The sequence below is a fragment of the Drosophila ficusphila genome, unplaced genomic scaffold, assembly GCF_018152265.1.
Source record: "Drosophila ficusphila isolate 14025-0441.05 unplaced genomic scaffold, ASM1815226v1 contig_198, whole genome shotgun sequence".
NCBI lineage: Eukaryota > Metazoa > Arthropoda > Insecta > Diptera > Drosophilidae > Drosophila > Drosophila ficusphila.
Window position 1 is genome coordinate 9,563,737 of NW_025064092.1, and position 16,916 is coordinate 9,580,652.

At 48.5% G+C, this 16,916-nt stretch overlaps 2 protein-coding genes across 3 annotated transcripts; one reads left to right on the forward strand and one right to left on the reverse strand.

The window, feature by feature from the left end:
* Positions 1-459: 459 nt before the first annotated feature.
* Positions 460-7,159, reverse strand: LOC108091319 (peptide transporter family 1). Of its 2 annotated transcripts, XM_017190454.2 has the most exons (6): positions 7,006-7,159; positions 6,391-6,440; positions 3,058-3,413; positions 2,913-2,991; positions 1,841-2,844; positions 460-1,669 (listed from the first exon to the last, which is right to left on the reverse strand). In XM_017190454.2, exons 2-6 carry the CDS (start codon positions 6,407-6,409, stop codon positions 677-679), a joined length of 2,451 nt encoding a protein of 816 aa, XP_017045943.1. In that variant the 5' UTR covers positions 6,410-6,440; positions 7,006-7,159; the 3' UTR covers positions 460-676. The 2 variants fall into 2 exon arrangements, with proteins under 2 accessions (XP_017045943.1, XP_017045942.1); XM_017190453.1 differs by lacking the exons at positions 6,391-6,440; positions 7,006-7,159 and adding an exon at positions 3,481-3,529.
* Positions 7,160-11,202: 4,043 nt separating this feature from the next.
* On the forward strand, positions 11,203-16,703 carry LOC108091320 (peptide transporter family 1-like). Its single transcript, XM_017190455.1, has 4 exons — positions 11,203-11,570; positions 14,217-14,298; positions 14,365-14,593; positions 14,661-16,703. Exons 1-4 carry the CDS (start codon positions 11,505-11,507, stop codon positions 16,495-16,497), a joined length of 2,214 nt encoding a protein of 737 aa, XP_017045944.1. The 5' UTR covers positions 11,203-11,504; the 3' UTR covers positions 16,498-16,703.
* Positions 16,704-16,916: the final 213 nt, after the last annotated feature.

Consider the following 16,916-nt stretch of genomic DNA (forward strand, 5'->3'; position numbering starts at 1 on the left):
GTTAAAAGCGATCTACGACTTCATCCTTCCGTTGGTATGTTAGTTTTGATTCTGATGCAACAACTTACCCTCGGTCAGACTTTCGACGGAGTAGGTCAACTGGAAAGAGCCGTCGGTGCTCGTGGCCACACTACCCGAATAGAAGTAGTCCAGACCCTTCAGGGTGAAGCTCTCACGGGCTCCGAGATTCGTATTGAAGCGGTACTCGCAGTCGGGAATTCCGCTGAAGACCCGCAGTTGGGTGTTGCCAATACTCGGGATCAGGGGATAGGTGTTCTGAAAGAAACAGTCAGAGTCGGAACTCCCACATGAAGTTGTTAAGTTCGAGTGATACCCAAACTAGCATCTGGAATCCCTCAAAGGAGACCATCAAGCGTTACAGCACAGCTAGCAAAGTTCAGATAGAAAGACACATTTAGGAGCGACAAGAAGGAGCACGTAGTAAGAACGCACATGCAGTTATATCGGTAGTTTTCTTTTATTTGATTAACCAGACGGATGTCTTGTCATTTGCAACAACGCCCGGTCAGAGCTCACTTACACTTAGTTTGGGAATGGACAGAGGCCACTAAGGATTCACGTAAACAGATCTACAAATACATATAATACACAACGCACGAGCGAGCAGGACATCCTGCATCCTACATCCTCAATCCGGGATCCGGGATCCGGGATCCTACTCGTCGATGTCCTTGCCCTTGTTCTCGACCCCACCCTCGAGCGGCGGGATCTCGGACTTGGCGTCGCCCCCCGTCAGGGGCTGCGCCTCCTCGACCTTGTTGGGGTCGTTGGGCACGTAGTAGTAGGCCATCACCATGAAGAGCAGCATGTCGGCGAACATGAGGCCGGCGAAGAGGAAGAACTCGCTGGCCTGCGACTCGAACAGAGCCGCCTCGGCGATGATGACCACGATGACGTTGCCGAAGGCCACCGTCAGCAGCCAGCAGGCCTGCAGGACACTCTTCATGCTCGGCGGCGCCTGGGCGTAGGAGAACTCCAGTCCGGTCACGGAGAACATCACCTCGCCGAGGGTCATCACCACGTACTGCGGCACCAGCCAGAGGATGTTCATCGAGTTGGGCTCCGTGAGCACGAGCAACTCGGGCACATACTCCCCGCTGGCGTCGGTGGCGATCAGGAGCGTGTACACTCCGCCGGTGTGGACATCGAACGTTCCGATTGAGTTGTCGCCCACCAGGACATCGTACTCCCCGGAGTTCACGCGGGTGAGCAGCGTCTGGCTGGCCAACTCCTCGTAGGCCACCTCGCCCTTGGAGACACTGCGCCACTTGATCGACAGGCCCTGCGGCACGTTGGCCACGTTCCGGACCAGCGGGTAGCTCTCGCTCGGCTTGTCCACAAAGTCCTCCTCCCAGTAGTGAGTGGTGACGTTCTGCGGATTGAGGAACAGCGACCAGGCCGTCTTGTCCGTCAGCGTGTGCCTCTCCCCGGCGACGTTTATCGAGCAGGCCGCGTCCGTGCTGGTCAGGCTGTACTGGAGGTCAAAGGAGCCGGACACGTAGACCTCCTTGTTGGTGAACACACCCAGCGCGGGCACCGCCACGCTTTGCAGACCCTCCAGGTTGGAGGTGAAGGTGTAGGGGCAGTTCGCCGGGTTGAAGATGCGCACCTGGACGTTCTGGCTGTAGGGCAGGTCGGGATAGGTTTTCTAGCGACAGCAAGCGACGTGCAACGAGAAGGAAGGAGAAGTGGAGAGTGCAGGTGAAGTACGGAACGAGCGAGCACGGAACACTACACTACAGTATATATACAAGGAGGAAGCTGGGAAGCAGGGCGAACTTCAGAGTGAAGTTACCAATGCCCTCGAAGGACCACTCACCTCCAGGTTCAGCTCCACCACACCGGAAATGATGAAGGCGATGCCGGCCAGGATGCCGCCCATGGTGAGCTTCTGCAGCGGACGGCGGATGCCGACGAGCCGCAGAACGGGATAGAATGCCACATCGTAGAGCGGGATGAAGAGCAGGATGAGCAGCGGATTGAGCACCTGGAGCTGGTCGGGCTTGATGTTCCACGAGCCCATGTCGCCGTCCATCCGGGTGGCCTGGAAGGTCCATCGCGATCCCTGCTGGTCGAACAGTGCCCAGAAGACGGGGAGCGGCAGGTAGAGGAAGAGCACCCGCATCAGGACCTTCACGTCGTCGATCAGCTGGCGGTCGTACTTGGCGTCGGCGTAGTCCAGCCAGTGCTCCCGCGGATTGGTCTTCTTCTCCTTGCACTTGGTCGTCAGGGCCGTCCAGATGGTGCTGCTCACCAGGACCACCATGTTGCCCGCCGGCGGCTTCATCTTGTAGAGGGATCGGCCCAGAACAAAGACGATCACCGAGATGATCATCAGGATGGCGGGCACGCCGAAGGCCAGCGGATAGCAGTTGATGTCGTCGAAGCAGGAGACATCCTCGCGCAGGATCGGGGTCACCGTGGTCGAGATCAGCGAGCCGGCGTTGATCGAGAAGTAGAAGAGCGAGAAGAACGAGGTGATCTGCTTAACCTGCTCCGGCACCTTGAACTGATCGCCGCCGAAGGCCGACACGCACGGCTTAATGCCACCCGATCCGAGGGCGATGAGCGCCAGTCCCAGCATCGTGAACGTCTCGATGGGCAGGTTGAGTGGTCCGATGGCTCCGAGGGTCAGCAGCACCGAGCCACATATGTACACCATTGACAGGTACAGGATCGTCTTGAATTTGCCCAGCCAGGAGTCCGAAATGATGGCGCCGAAGACGCACAGGAAGTACACGAACATGGTGAAGATGTGGAAGACCACGGTGGCGGTGTCGTCGGAGTAGCCCAGCACTCGGCTCAGATACAGGACCAAAACAGCTGCAAGGACACAATAGGTTTACTGGGTGAAGGACAGAAAGTGCAGGGAGACCCAGAGATCTACACACTTCTCATTCCGTAGTAGTTGAAGCGCTCGCAGAACTCGTTGCTGATGATGAAGAATACGGCTTTGGGGTAGGGAAGTTTCTAAATCAAGATAAAACGTTTCCTGATTAGTTTCGAGATGCGAATGGAGTGGAGTGAAGTGGTTACCTTCTGCTGGCCCTCGGCCTCGGATACGTTCTTGAAGTCGCTGACCTCCTGCAGCTCCTTGCCATTCTGCTCCGGCTCCTTGCCGTTCTTCAGGGGTTCCGCGGGGACGGGCAGCTTCCTGTCCTCCACCAGCGCCTTGCCATTGCTCTCGGCGGCGGGTTGGCTTTCCTCGAAGACCGCAGACGTCGGCGTAACATCTTCTACGGGCGCAGCAGTCGGGGTAGGCTCTTCTACTGGCACAGCAATCGGGGTGGAGTCTTCTACAACCGAAGGCTTCGGCGAGGAATCCGCAGGAGCGATCTCCGCCGATGGAGAAGGCGCAGGCTCGGCCACGGGTTCAGCCGCGGGCTGTATTTCTGCGGAGGAGAAAGGAGTCCGGTTGAGAAATCAGTGCGATAGGGTTTCGAACTGCGAAAGGCCCACCCAAGAGGGGTACTTGCTCCGCCGGGCGTTCCATCTCGTCTGCCTGGAAAGAGGCGCGGATGATCTGCTATTTGATCTGCTAGATGAGCGACATTTCATCAGAACAGGTAAACCGAACCCGCGACCGAAACCGAAACCCAAAACGAGAACGAGAACGAGAGATGTGGCCTTGTGCTTGACACCTCCCTCGCAGATAAGGACTGCTCTATATTTGGCCAGGCCTTTACTTCATCGGCGGGCGTGTGAATTCCGTTGGCCCCCGCATAAATTATCGAGCATTAGCCGTCGAGCGGCCGGGTTTACATACGTGGATTACGGCACTGCCAGACTGCCAGATAGCCCGGCCAGAAAAGAGGAGAGGAGCGCTCTCTCGGGGATCGGCCAAGTATCTGAGAGCAAGGCTTTCCACTCCATAAATCTCAGGCTGATTGCCCGCGATGCTGCGACTGAATGTCTGGCGCGGCTTAAATGGTCATGTCCATGCGGACTGAATGGTAATTGCAGTCGGGGATCGGTGATCGAGGTGCAGTCATGGCCATGGCCATCTTTATTCGGACAACTGGTTCAGGAAGTGGTCGGGTGGTTAGGGAAAGTCCCTAAGGCAACGGGCCTTGTGAATTGGCCATGCCAGAATGACAGAATCGGTTGGGGCTAATCCATCGATGCCTTATCAGCGTTTATGGCCACAATTCGAGGCAGCAATGAAGCCAGCAAGCACACGGGACCATAAAGCGCGGAAACATCGCTATTGCACGCGCAGCACTCCACATCAAACGTCCATTAACTTAAAGCGCCTTATCGCCGGGAACCCAGGCAAATGCGTAAACGAGACGTGTACAGCATTGACCCGCTTCGGTGGCCGCTTGTAGTCGTGAGTTTGGCAGTTTGGCAGTCCCTCGATCCGATCCACTCATTCATTCATGCCCAGTCGGCATTTGCACAGTACACATAGGAGTATATAGAGTGTGGTGATCTATGTCAGTGTCACGGGTGATGGATTCAAACAGGAGTGCTCTTCGATACGATAGCTTGATGGCGGGGACCGAACAATCGGCATCGCTGATACGCCGGAATTTACAAGGTACATAAGTACAAAACAAATACATACTATACGAGGGCTTTTTCTATAAATAATAAGATAAGCCTGGAGTGCCCGAGTGCAGTTGCGTTGTGAAAGTGTTCTCAATTTCAGTTTCACTTTCCCAAGATTTCTTTTTTCGAAAAGCTCTTAGGGAGATGAAGAAGTAGATTGATGGTTAAGCAGATTGATAGGCACTTCGATTGTTACAACTTAAAGGGAAAATTGACATGCGACAAATGGAAGTATAGAGCTTAAAAGTAATATTTTAGTTGGTAATTGAGTGGGTTCGAATCTCTTATGTCTTGAAACCATAGATGGGTATAGATAGGGGATAAAAATCAACGATTTAAATGTATTAATAAATACCATGATTTTCTAATTTGTGTAAAGTATCCAGCAAATTCGTACGTGTTGCTATAAAACGCGCTAAATGACATTGCAGATATGTAGTTCGCTTCATGATTGCCCATCGGATCGGTCGTAAATTTAGCACCGACCCGAAAACGTAATCGCCATATAGAGCAGGTAAAACCGAGAGCCTATCCACCTGCTCCATCTGATTTACGAGCGATTAGATGCGGTGCAATGATAGCTGGCTGAGAAGGCGGTTTTAATTACAAATGTTTTTGGCTGATGGAGGAACCGAGGTACCAACTGAGGCAAAGACAGAATTATTCAACCGAAGTTGTCAGCCAGTGCAAGTGGCAGATAAGTGCCGTGTATTCGGTAGTGCGCAGACTTTGATTGTCTTGTTCCGTTCGGAGTGGCAATTATGTTACCGATATCGTCGCCGCCCCATCCATCCATTTTGGCCAAGTTCTGTCCCGAAAGCGAGCAGCCAGCAAATAGCAGAATAACAAATTCAAAACACCAAATACCAGGCAAATTACTCACTAATTGCCAGCACTTGCACTGAGCACAGGCATTCCCAGCGATTGTTCGTTCGCTTGGGGAATAACAAAATAAAAGTCGCATTCGCATTCGCAACCGCAGTCAGAGTTTAAGTCACCCGCAATGGCAAGTTGCCTATGAGTATGCAAATGAGACCGGGTCTCTGACATTGAAATGCAGGCCCACAATTATACAAAATAGAAAACAGAGAATACATGTTGGCATAGAGTAGGCAAGGCGAGATTTTATATAGGCAAGGTCTGTCCGTGCCAATTGACCAAGTTTGGGAGTTCTTTTTTTTGTTTTGGGGACCGGCAAAACGAAGTCCGTGGATCCGTATTTGGGCCTGGCTGCGACGGAGTCGCTCAAGTGGCTGAAACGCAGGGCGATGTCGATATTTTTCTACCACTCGAAGTGCCTTATCGGAGCGATTAGATTTGCGGCCTGCACACGCTGCCAAGAGAATCGAGGAGCGAGAGCCGAGCGTTCTGAGAATCATTCCTCCTTCTGTCACTAATGCCAATAAGTGTCCCCAGATATTTCGCTAATCTTTACAGCTCGAACTCGTTACCCAACGGCCCACATTGAAGACGGGGGGCAAAAGCAGAAGGGCTGGAAAGGAAAGGCCAGCCATAAATTGAACAAAGTGCTTCCTCACTTTCAGAACGAGCGCAATCTATGAAAAAAGGGGAATTTCTGCAGTTTAGCCAACTGTATTAGAACGGAGCTATGACTCAGATCCTGAGCTCATGATTCCTAACTGATAACAGATGTACTCATCTGATTCAGAATCCTGTAATCCCGGTTTAAGCCACCATAAAAGATAGTAAGTGTTACTTCAAAATATGGGTCTATAACCTCGGTTCAGTGGTCTGTATAATTACCAACCCGCTGGAAAAACTATAATTATGCATTTGGGTTTTTGTGATTAGCATTACCATTTTCCTTATCCGTCATGTTGGAATCGCTTTACATCCGTTACGCGTCACTTGAAATCGAAGAGAAATATGTCGTTTATTTTAAAATCGTTACGTTATAAATGTATAATATGTAGGACGGGTTGCATAAAAGCAAGCTTTCTTTTTGAATTGCAAAAAATAAGTACTGTAGCTTTTTCATTGAGAAACAAAAGATGAAACAAAAAGAAAGATCAATAATCTTCGCTTGGGGTTCAATAAGCCCTACACTTGCAATATGAGAAATATATATTTACGATCTCAATTAAGTTGTAATTTATTTACTTTGAAAGTAGATATAAACTGAGAACTTGGACTACCATTAATTAATTGCACATAAAATATTCTTGTAAATTGCAACCACTTACAAAAATATTACAATCTATAAATTTTAAATAAAAATATCTAAAATTTTGTATGGTTATAATTTAACTTTGAACTTAGCTCTTACTGAACCCAATTTTTTGTTCGAAGTTATAATTTATTTCAACTTGTTTACTGTTCTTGTGATTTTCATTGTCTGTTTTCGGAATCTCCGGGGAAGTTTTATGAGCACACGTTGTAATTGCCTTCGTTGTTGGCGCACTCGGAACTCACATTATATCATTTAACAACTGCAAAAAAATATACAGAACGCGAGTCGGATCGAACTGGGTAGTCGGATCGACAGATCGGTTTTGGAGCGGTTTTGAATCGGGTAATGCGCGACCAAGTCCGCCGGCGGCGATCAACAGCCTCAGACTGAAGTCGAGTGGCCACGAGCTTGGCTAAGAAGCCGTTAACGGTTTCACGGCGCTGCTCAGCTCTGCTCTGCCCGCTGCGACTGCGCGCGTGCTCTGCCTCTGCCGCTGCCGCTGCCTCTGTCGCAGTCACAGTCGACGCCGCTGGCAGCGTCGGAGGATGACAACAAAAAGCGTTAAAACTGGGCGATAAGCCTAATCGCAGTGTTATCGACAGGCAAGCGGAATTATTTACGGCCCGGTGTTCGCCTACCCACAATGAATGAAGTTCTGCTCGCTCTCGCGCTGGTTATTTATGATCCGCTGGCCACAAGCTCCCCACCCCCATAGTTATAGCCCCCCTCCCCCCGACACCTGTCAATTCCAGATCAGCGTCCATCACAATTGCTTTCGCCAACTGCTTTTTTTTAGGGCTGTGTGCTTATCGCACCTGCCACGCCCCGTCTGACATCAGCCGGTGGGCGGTGGCAGTGCAGATTGCGCCCAGTCATTAACCAAATATTTTGCGACGTCCCATGGTTTATCTCTGGGCATTACTTGCAGATCTGTGGGCTGGGAGCTTCCCCCTTCCAACGGCCATAAGTTATGAATCGAAGAGCAGGCTGGTATACTATACGCTCCGAAGATAGACAGCTAGTACGTCTGCACGCTGATAGTGCTTCAAAAAATAGAGAAGATAGTGCAACTGGAAATTTGGAGGTTAAAAAAGACAGATTTATATCACTCTGGGTAAATAATAATAGCAAAAGATTATAGCTGATACATTTGATTCAACAAGTAGAACTCATGACTGGCAATACGATCTAAATGACTTTCCTTTTTTACACTTTTCCCTGCGTAAATAACTCCTTTAAAGGCCCAAGTGACTGTCATTATTTTTGCGTTACCATAAATTAAATTAAGCCCTTCAGTTGATAACACTTCGAGTGCCATTGGAAATGAGTTAAGTAGTGTGATGCCAATTGCCTAGATTAGTGATAGGTTCGTATCAATGGGTTATCATAAGGGTGGACATGTCTTTAAAGACTTAAAGAATTATAGGAATTACAGGCCCATTTTCAATGTGATAACCCTTTAAAGGATAAACCCTTTAACCCTTGAATTAAAATGGGATTCTGCGACACGTGGAGATCCTTCACCCTGATTGGTATTGCCGACCTACTTTCTCTGAAACCCTTATAGAGCTTATAGAGCTCATTTGGGCTCTCCACCAGTTGATTGGCATCTAATCGGCATGTTCGCAAACTTGTCGCGTTTTTGTTTTATGAACTTAATCGCTGTTCGATAGCTGCGAATAGTATTTATGACCGCCTATCATTATAGCCATGCCCAGAAACAAGTATAAACATCTATTGGCCATAGTCGATTGCCGATTCCCGATAGCCGCCGACAGCGCTATTGTTATTGTTATTGCTATTGCTAGTGTTATTGTTATTGTTTTTGTTATTGTTTTTGCTTTTGCTAACCATTATTGCTCAACGAGGGGCCCTGACTGTGCGACAAGTGAACTTTTTGTTTTGCTTCTTGCGTTCGGTTTTACGATTGTAATTTCGCTCAAGATTGCATGGTGTCTAGTCTGTATAATGCGAGCTATGCGATCGGATCGATTGAGCAACACTTAATTAAAGCCATCAAAACGGTGTCTGTGTGTCGATCGGGTGGCTTGCGTGTCGTGCGCTCTTTCCCCCAGATAACCCAGATACCCATAGGCATCCCAGGCATTGCAGATCTGCGGGGAATCTGGGTGAAGAAACCCATGACTGATCCTGGGGATCAGCCTTTGGCCTTATCAATCTGATAGGCGATAGGCTCCATCCGATTAGAGCCCACCTACCATTAATCAATGGCCCAATCTCACGAGCTTGCCGAATCGCACTTTGTGCCGATTAAGTAACCTGGCCATAAACACGAAGCCACACCGAGATAAGGATGTTGCCGTGTCCTTGCCTCAGATAGGTAGATACCCCGTCATCGATCCACTTCGTGGGGCAGTGTCTCAAGGGGTTTCCGATAAGGCCACTCGTGGAGCCCTCAGGTCGAAGGCCCACTTCTGCCATATCGATGCTGATAGCTGGTAAACTGTTTGCCCAATTGATTGCACTTGCATACCGATATGAAGGCTTCACGTGAACTCGTTGAGTGGTTGTCTTTTTAATATGTTTTTATTTTGTTTGCAAAGGCTTCACTCTTTGCTTTTCCTTTTTCCCCTCTGACTTACTAATCAGAATTTTATTAATACTTCAATCATGTATTACAGGCATCGAAATTCAGAGCATTCCGGCAGTAGCAGCTCCCTCTGCAGCTCAAGTTCCGATCTGAGTCGCCTGATAGCCGGCTCCGAATTCACCAGAAGTGAGTTTTACCTCAACAAATGTTTGGTGACTTCAACGATTCCTACAGTTCATCGGGGTAAACGCAGTCGAAGAAACCAAAGTCCTGCACAGCATGTCCACTATGAGCTAGAAAATTTGGATGATGAAGAGGAGGTAAGCCCAAGAAATTTGTAGAGAATTAAAAACCATTTAGACATATACTCTGTACATTCTTCCTGGAGCGCCGAACTTAATGACACAGACGGCGTTCCGCAGTCCAATATTCTCATGAAAAACCTCAGTAATCTCTCTGCGAAACAATTGCTAGTAGGGGTTGTAAATCTTTACAGCCAGATAGATTTATGGCCGCCTGGGAAAGTCCACAAATTACTCAAAGCCGTAAAGAAAGCAAACATAGATAACAGCCACTTGGCACACGGCTGGGGTCCGATCGCCAGATAGGAATAGGAATAGGATCGAAAGGAGATAACTTCGATCGACCTATCAGCTCGATAGCTTAGCCTGAAAAAGGAGACAGGTAGAAACCATAATGCACAAAGCAAACAAGATGGTTTGTTCAAGATATCGTCAAATAAGCCCAAAAAATAATTATCTGAGTGTAGATATAGAGATAGAGATGTTTTAACAATGCGTAAAACATAATATAAACATACATAACATAAGTTAAACATATGTATATCGTTCATGTAAAAAGTATCTAAAATTTGTTGGTTCAAAAATCGGTATTTTAGCCATATTAAAAATCACGTGACCCTACCCCTTACCAAAAATGTAAAAATGGCTGATTGTAATTTTTCACCAAAAAAAACCCAGTTTTTAAGCCATTACAAGTGAAATATTGGGCGGATTATGGAATGTCATAAATCGTTAGACTCGTAATAAGTTGTAAGTTTAGGTTGTTAGCTGCGTAAAAACAAGGAAAAGTTAAACCAACGGCTCAGATAAAACTAGAATTTTGAAACCAGCTTTTCTGTAACATGGCAAGGGGTATCATATATTGTTTTGAAAGATACACCAGTTCTTGCAAACCAAACCAGAACCTTGCAGTAAGATAAGAGGAACACAAACAGCTGTTCCCACACCCAGTGGACTTTATCCATTCAATAGGGGACTCCTAGCTGCAGTGATAATGCTAATCGGTGACATATCCACTTACTGTGCTGAACTGCAGCAGCAGAGGCGTCGGCAGAGGCAGAACGAAAGAGTCGCGTCGTCGTTTCAACAGCATTGAACTTGACTGGCAAGAGCTTTTCACTAAAGAGAGGAGGAGGTGGGAACACCCCCATAAATATAAACTCGCCGCTGCAGCTGCATTGATCTCTGGAAAAGAAAGAGCGGGAGGGGGGCTTGGAACTACACAAGAAAAAACCTATGTTGTCGCAGATAAATTTCATGTTGGAGAGAGTTCTTTAGAATAGTAGAATCCGTTGCGGTTTACATACATATCTCAGTTAAACAATCATGTAAATGAAAAAGTAATTTTTATACAACCGAAACCAAAGGTTTCATTTTATTTGAGTGTGGAGAGCACCGCTTAGAGCAAGAGCAAAGCTTGGCACGCTCTCTTACATCCCCTTTCTTCCCCTCCACCGTAACCACCTGTTTATCTAAAAATTTAATTTGATTTTGTTCTTGTTTTTTTTTTTTGTGTTGGTTTCTCGACCGCGCTGCCTCTGCCGCTTGCGACTGCGAGTCAAGCTTAAAAGCGCAGCTTGCAAATGGGCAGAGCATCATTTATCGTCGGCCAGCGACGTCGATCGTTTTGTGGCGTTAACGTAGCCCTCAACTTCCCACCACCTGTCGCCCCTTCCACCTGTGCTTTACACTTTTTACCTTTTGTGTTTTTATTTTTTGGCAATCAGTGCAAAAAACCTTTTGTCAAAACGTGTGCGTGTGTTTTCTGTTTCTGTCGCTGCTTCTCCGATTTTCGGGGTACTTTGATAAAATTCCAAAGTGCCCAGCAACTCGGGGACAAATTTGTGCTCTCATTAAGTCGCGTAATTAAAAGGTGACCAAAGCCAAAATGGTAAAGGAAATAACTAACGGTAAAGATGGACAGAAAGGGAAGCCCGAAGATTCCCAAAATTCGGTAAGTGGCAAAAGAGGGTTAGGGCTCTTAAAGAACGGTAAACGCAATGCCGAATAAGGCAGGCGAATAAGAAAAACTCAGTTGTAAAGGAAATAAGATAGTACACAGAAAAAAAGGATGCCGTAGTATACAGGTATTTGCAACATTAGATCAGGTAAAAAATAAACAAATTAAAATATTGGAAAGCCTTTAACTACAATTTTTTTTTAATTTCGTAAATATAATACTGACCGAATCCAATATTCTTCCGGTGAGAGAAGAGAAGAGATCGGAAAACATCTACTTATCACTTTCAGTTGTCAATTGAGAAAGTACAGTGTCCACAAAGGCCCTCAATTTAGTGTACCTAGAGTGCTTGCAGTGTAAGCTCAACAAAAAAGAAAACAAGAAAAAGCAAAAGCGAAAGATGAAGCTGCGAACCCACAAAGTTCCAATGACTTTTCTTCTTTCTTCTTTCTCCGCTTCTTGTTCGTTATTTTTTCTGCCCACCAAGGCTATTGATCGCAGTCGCAGCGCAGGCGACCTTGAACGCCCCCCAACAATCGAGAAATGTGTGTCAACCAAATCGAGATCCTTTTATCACACGCAAATTGATTTAATTAATTGCCAAATGTCAGAATCAAAACAAGAGTCGAAGAGGTTTAACAACCATTAAAGGGTCTTTTCTAAATAAAAATAAAGTAAAAATATTGCACTCCAGTTACTCTGCATAAAAATCAATAGGCTTGTTCACGTTTATTAAAATTCATTTAAAAATTTAATTTTTGATATTGTACAAATCTCATCATCTGTCAACCAGAACGTTAACCCTCTATTCATCAAACATAATTATATATTTAATACACTAATTTGGTAATTACTAATTTGCCGCATGAAACTCACAGTATAAATGAAATTAATAAGTTTAATAGTTGGGTTTTAATGAATAATTCAGTTAAAAAGTAGCAAATATTTCCGCCGTTAGTTTTTTTTTAAAAATATTTTAAAAAACCATTCCTTGTAATTCTCGGTTCAAGAATATACTCCTGGCTCTAAGGGGTAAGATTGATATTGACCCACTTTTCTCGAACGTATTTACCCCCAACTTTGTGCTTGCCTCCTTCGTACTTCTTATCCGAAGTTCCCGGAGACTGGGTCTAGACGAGCCCGAGACTGTTAGCCACAGCTTTAATCTCGCCGAGCCTCCCCCAATCCCCCTCAGTCGCAGCCCCTCCACTCTCCGCCGATCCACTATTGTTTGTTAATTTATTTGCCTACGCTTAACAACTGTTACTGCCGCCAAAGGGGGCGGGCGAGGGGCGGAAGAAAGGGCGCGAAGAAAGACGGGTGGCAAATCGAACTTTTAAAGCTCGGCGCCAGCGCCGGAGAATTCTTAGTTGGATACCGAACGTTGTCTCCGGCAGTCGAGCTACAGATCTGCTAGGGGTCCAATTAAAGTGGAGTTGTACATTGAAGTCTTGGCCAGATTCGAAGTTTGAGCCAAAATCAAAAAGTCTTACTAAGGCGAGCGTTACGTAAAGCTTGTTATGGCATTTGTCGGCGATGCAGTTGGCCAGCAGAATTGCAAATCAGCAACGGTGAGTCTTCTAGAGAGTGCGGAGCCAGGGGAGTAACGAGGGGGGAGCGAGGTAACCTAGGCCGTGGTGCGTGCAGAATTCCCAATCATCAATGGATCACCTGCCCGCTGACAGATGGAGATACGAGTACTGATCGCAAGCTTCGGCCGGAGAAAACCCGTTTGCATTCCGTTGCTCACCTTGGCCAAGAGACGCTGCAAATCAAAACAAAAAAATAGAAATACTTTTAGCCAAGCCAAACAAAACAGACGCCACGAATCACAACAAAATCGAAAGCCAAAACGAAACGAGACGCTGTGACGACAAAAAGCGGCATTACCATGAGAATAAGTATAGAGAAGCCAGAAAGATAAGGGGTATCTCACTAGCCGCACCCTCAAATACTCTAGCTCAAAATGATCTCATCCAAGAGTTTCAAAGATTTCCCCTAAATCAATTAAGCGTCTTGTAAAAGTTTCCCCAGAGTAATGATGATTGAACAAAAGTCTCATACAAGTTTGAAATCCCCTCGTAAAGTATTCCCTTACACCCAAAGATAAGTGAAACATTGTTGATTTTTTCATATAATATATTCCATTAAATCACAGCATTTAATAACGTACAAGGTTTAACAATACCCTAACAATACCCTTAAACCTATTCATATACGTTCTATTGTTGTTCTAGAAGGGAATTGTCGCCTATTACTTTGGGGCCATTATAAGCAGATTAAGAGTTACAAGCTTTAAAAGAGTTCACACAAAAGACTTGATTTACAACTCTGTCCTTTGTCGAAATGTATTGAAGTAAACTAGAAACTAATTCAAGTATTGAAACAAAGATAAGTGGCACTAACTAGAAAGTTTTGACTGCTCTTCGTCTGAAAGAACGATGGAATTTCCGATGAACCCAATGTGCACCTAAGACTAAAAATCTGTTTTACGTAGTACCACTTTTGGCTGGTCAGCGAATGAGTCGACACATTCTGGGCGGTATTCGATAAAGAAAGGCACGGAGATAGGGATCTGATAAAGAAAATGCGTGCAATTAGATCGAGATTACTCAGTGACTCCGTTCTCTTCCCTTCTAGGCGCCCATTCCGTATCCCAAGTCGGTGGGCTTCATCATCAGCAATGAGTTCTGCGAGCGCTTCAACTTCTATGGCATGCGCAGTAAGTTCCAAGTACGAGTAAGTTTCCCAGAAACCCCCCTCTAATGAATCTAAATTCGCTGTCCAGCCATTCTGGTGCTCTACCTCACGAACAAGCTGGGCTACAACGAGGAGACCTCGACGGTGCTCTTCCACACCTTCACCATGCTGGTCTACATCTGCCCGCTGATCGGAGCCCTGGTCGCCGATGGCTGGCTGGGGAAGTACAAGACGATTCTGTACCTGTCGCTGGTCTACAGCTTGGGCGCCATGGTGGTGTCCTTCGGAGCCGTTCCCCTGCCAGGGATGCCCACCAAGTGAGTAACTAACTCTATTCTAATAAGTACTGAAGAGTATTTGTATTTTAACACATCGTATCCTTAGAGCGGTGACCGTTGTGGGACTCCTGCTGATTGCGATCGGAACCGGCGGGATAAAGCCCTGTGTCGCGGCCTTCGGCGGCGATCAGTTCACACTGCCCGCCCAGAGTCTCCAGCTGGCCAAGTTCTTCTCGCTGTTCTACTTCGCCATCAACGCCGGATCCCTGATCTCGACCACGTGCACCCCGATCCTGCGGGCCGATGTGCACTGCTTCGGCGACCAGGACTGCTTCTCGCTGGCCTTCGGAGTGCCGGCCGTCCTGATGGTCATCTCGGTGGTGATCTTCATGGCCGGCAGGAGGCTGTACAGATGCCAGCCGCCCGCCGGCAACATGATATTCGGAGTGTCGCGCTGCATCGCGGACGCGTTCAAGGGATGGCAGAAGCGCAGGCACTCGGAGCCGGCGGAGAGCTTCCTGGACTACGCCAAGCCGACGGTGGGCGCCCGGATGGTCAGGGAGACCAAGTGCCTGGGCCGGATCCTGCGCCTCTTCCTGCCCTTCCCCGTCTTCTGGGCCCTCTTCGACCAGCAGGGATCGCGCTGGACCTTCCAGGCCACGCGGATGGACGGCCGGGTGCTGGGCCTCCAGATCAAGCCCGACCAGATGCAGGTGATCAACCCGCTGCTCATCCTCGGCTTCCTGCCGCTCTTCGACTACATCGTCTACCCGCTGCTGCGCCGCGTGGGCATCCGGCGACCCCTGCAGAAGCTGGCCATCGGCCTCCTGTTGGCCGCCCTGGGATTCTTCTTCTCCGCCGCGCTCGAGATGAAAATGGAGCAGGCCGCCTACCAAGCCCTGCCCACGGAGCCGGAAATGGCCCATCTGCGGATATACAACGGCATGCCCTGCCGCTACGAGTTCTCCAGCGAGGTGGCTGAGAAGACGGGCTTCCTTGAGCCGCTCAAGATGTGGACTGACCTCTCGGTTTCCGTGCCCACGGCCAAGGAGTACGCGTTCAGGGCCCAACCCGTTTCGGGAGTGTGTCCCGCCGTCGAAGGCAAGCTGCGCCTGCAGCCGGGCCGGTCCGTGGGCTACTTTCTGGCGCAGGAGAAGCTGCTCGAGTTCGCCGACGGACTGCAGATGGCGCCGAGCGACAGTGGGCCCACGCTGGTGCGGGCCTTGCTGAATACGCCGGAGGGCGAGGGCCCCGTTCGGCTGACCAGCCGATCGGCAGCTGGCAGCCAGGCGGCACCGCTCTCCCTGGACAGCCGGAATGTGTCGCAGCTGCACAGGATCCCAGCCGGCTCCTTCGAGGTGGACATCAACGGCAAGAAGGTGGCCGACTTCGAGGCCAGGGGCGGCGCTCTCTACAGCCTGCTGGTGGCGGGGAACGCCCTCGACGGCTACCAGTACAACCTGCTCGAGGTGGTGAGCCCCAGTGCCGTGTCCATTCTGTGGCAGCTGCCCCAGATCGTCATGATGACCGCCGCGGAGGTGATGTTCTCGGTGACCGGCCTGGAGTTCTCCTACTCGCAGTCGCCGCCCAGCATGAAGAGCGTCCTGCAGGCCTGCTGGCTGCTCGCGGTGGCCATTGGCAATTTCATTGTGGTGGTGATCGCCGAGTTCAGGCTCACCACCTCGCAGTCCGGCGAGTTCAGCCTGTTCGCCACGCTCATGCTGGTGGACATGCTCATCTTCATGTGGCTGACCCGCAGCTACCAGTACAAGGATCAGGCCGAGGACCGCGACGAGGACGAGGACGACGACGCCATCGAGGATGTGGTGCAGTCGAAGCCCCGGCCGGTGGAGGCTCCCCAGCGGAGAACCGCGGGACTGGAGGAGCCGGGCCACGGGGCCTATCGCAATCACGCCTACGACAACGATTTCTCGGAGGCCTAAGGGCTCGTACTTAAATCTCAAATATCGAATCCCACATCCCCTCATCATCGCAATCGCATTTAGTTATAGTTAACTCTTGTATTTATTTTATTCGTTCGCATTTATTCGTTTAGTCGGCTGTAATCCGTTCGTTGAACGACGAGTATTCTGTATATGCATTTTTTTACCCGATTGTCTTGTAAATACATTTTATACGTTTTATTGTAGATGGCGTTTATGTTTTGAATCGCGTTTAATGGATTTTCTAAGACGGTTTGAGAGGAAAAAGAGTAGTTAATGCACAATCGGAAAAGTAGTAATTTGAATTGTGAGTAACATTTTATTCTTATGTTAAACAGCCCCTGTTATTTAGGGTTAACAGAAACGGTGTTGCCAGGCCGCCGAGAAAAGATACAGTGGTGGGCGTCTGTAGTGCCAAG

Excerpts from the sequence above, each read along its gene's own strand:
- LOC108091319 (XM_017190453.1), bottom strand. The coding sequence starts at position 3,514 with ATGGAACGCCCGGCGGAGCAAGTACCCCTCTTGG. Across the intron at positions 2,845-2,912 it reads CAACTACTACGGAATGAGAA|CTGTTTTGGTCCTGTATCTG; the intron begins GTGTGTAGATCT and ends GTGTCCTTGCAG. Across the intron at positions 1,670-1,840 it reads TGGTGGAGCTGAACCTGGAG|AAAACCTATCCCGACCTGCC; the intron begins GTGAGTGGTCCT and ends TGCTGTCGCTAG.
- LOC108091320 (XM_017190455.1), top strand. The coding sequence starts at position 11,505 with ATGGTAAAGGAAATAACTAACGGTAAAGATGGACAGAAAGGGAAGCCC. Across the intron at positions 11,571-14,216 it reads CCGAAGATTCCCAAAATTCG|GCGCCCATTCCGTATCCCAA; the intron begins GTAAGTGGCAAA and ends CTTCCCTTCTAG. Across the intron at positions 14,594-14,660 it reads CTGCCAGGGATGCCCACCAA|AGCGGTGACCGTTGTGGGAC; the intron begins GTGAGTAACTAA and ends TCGTATCCTTAG.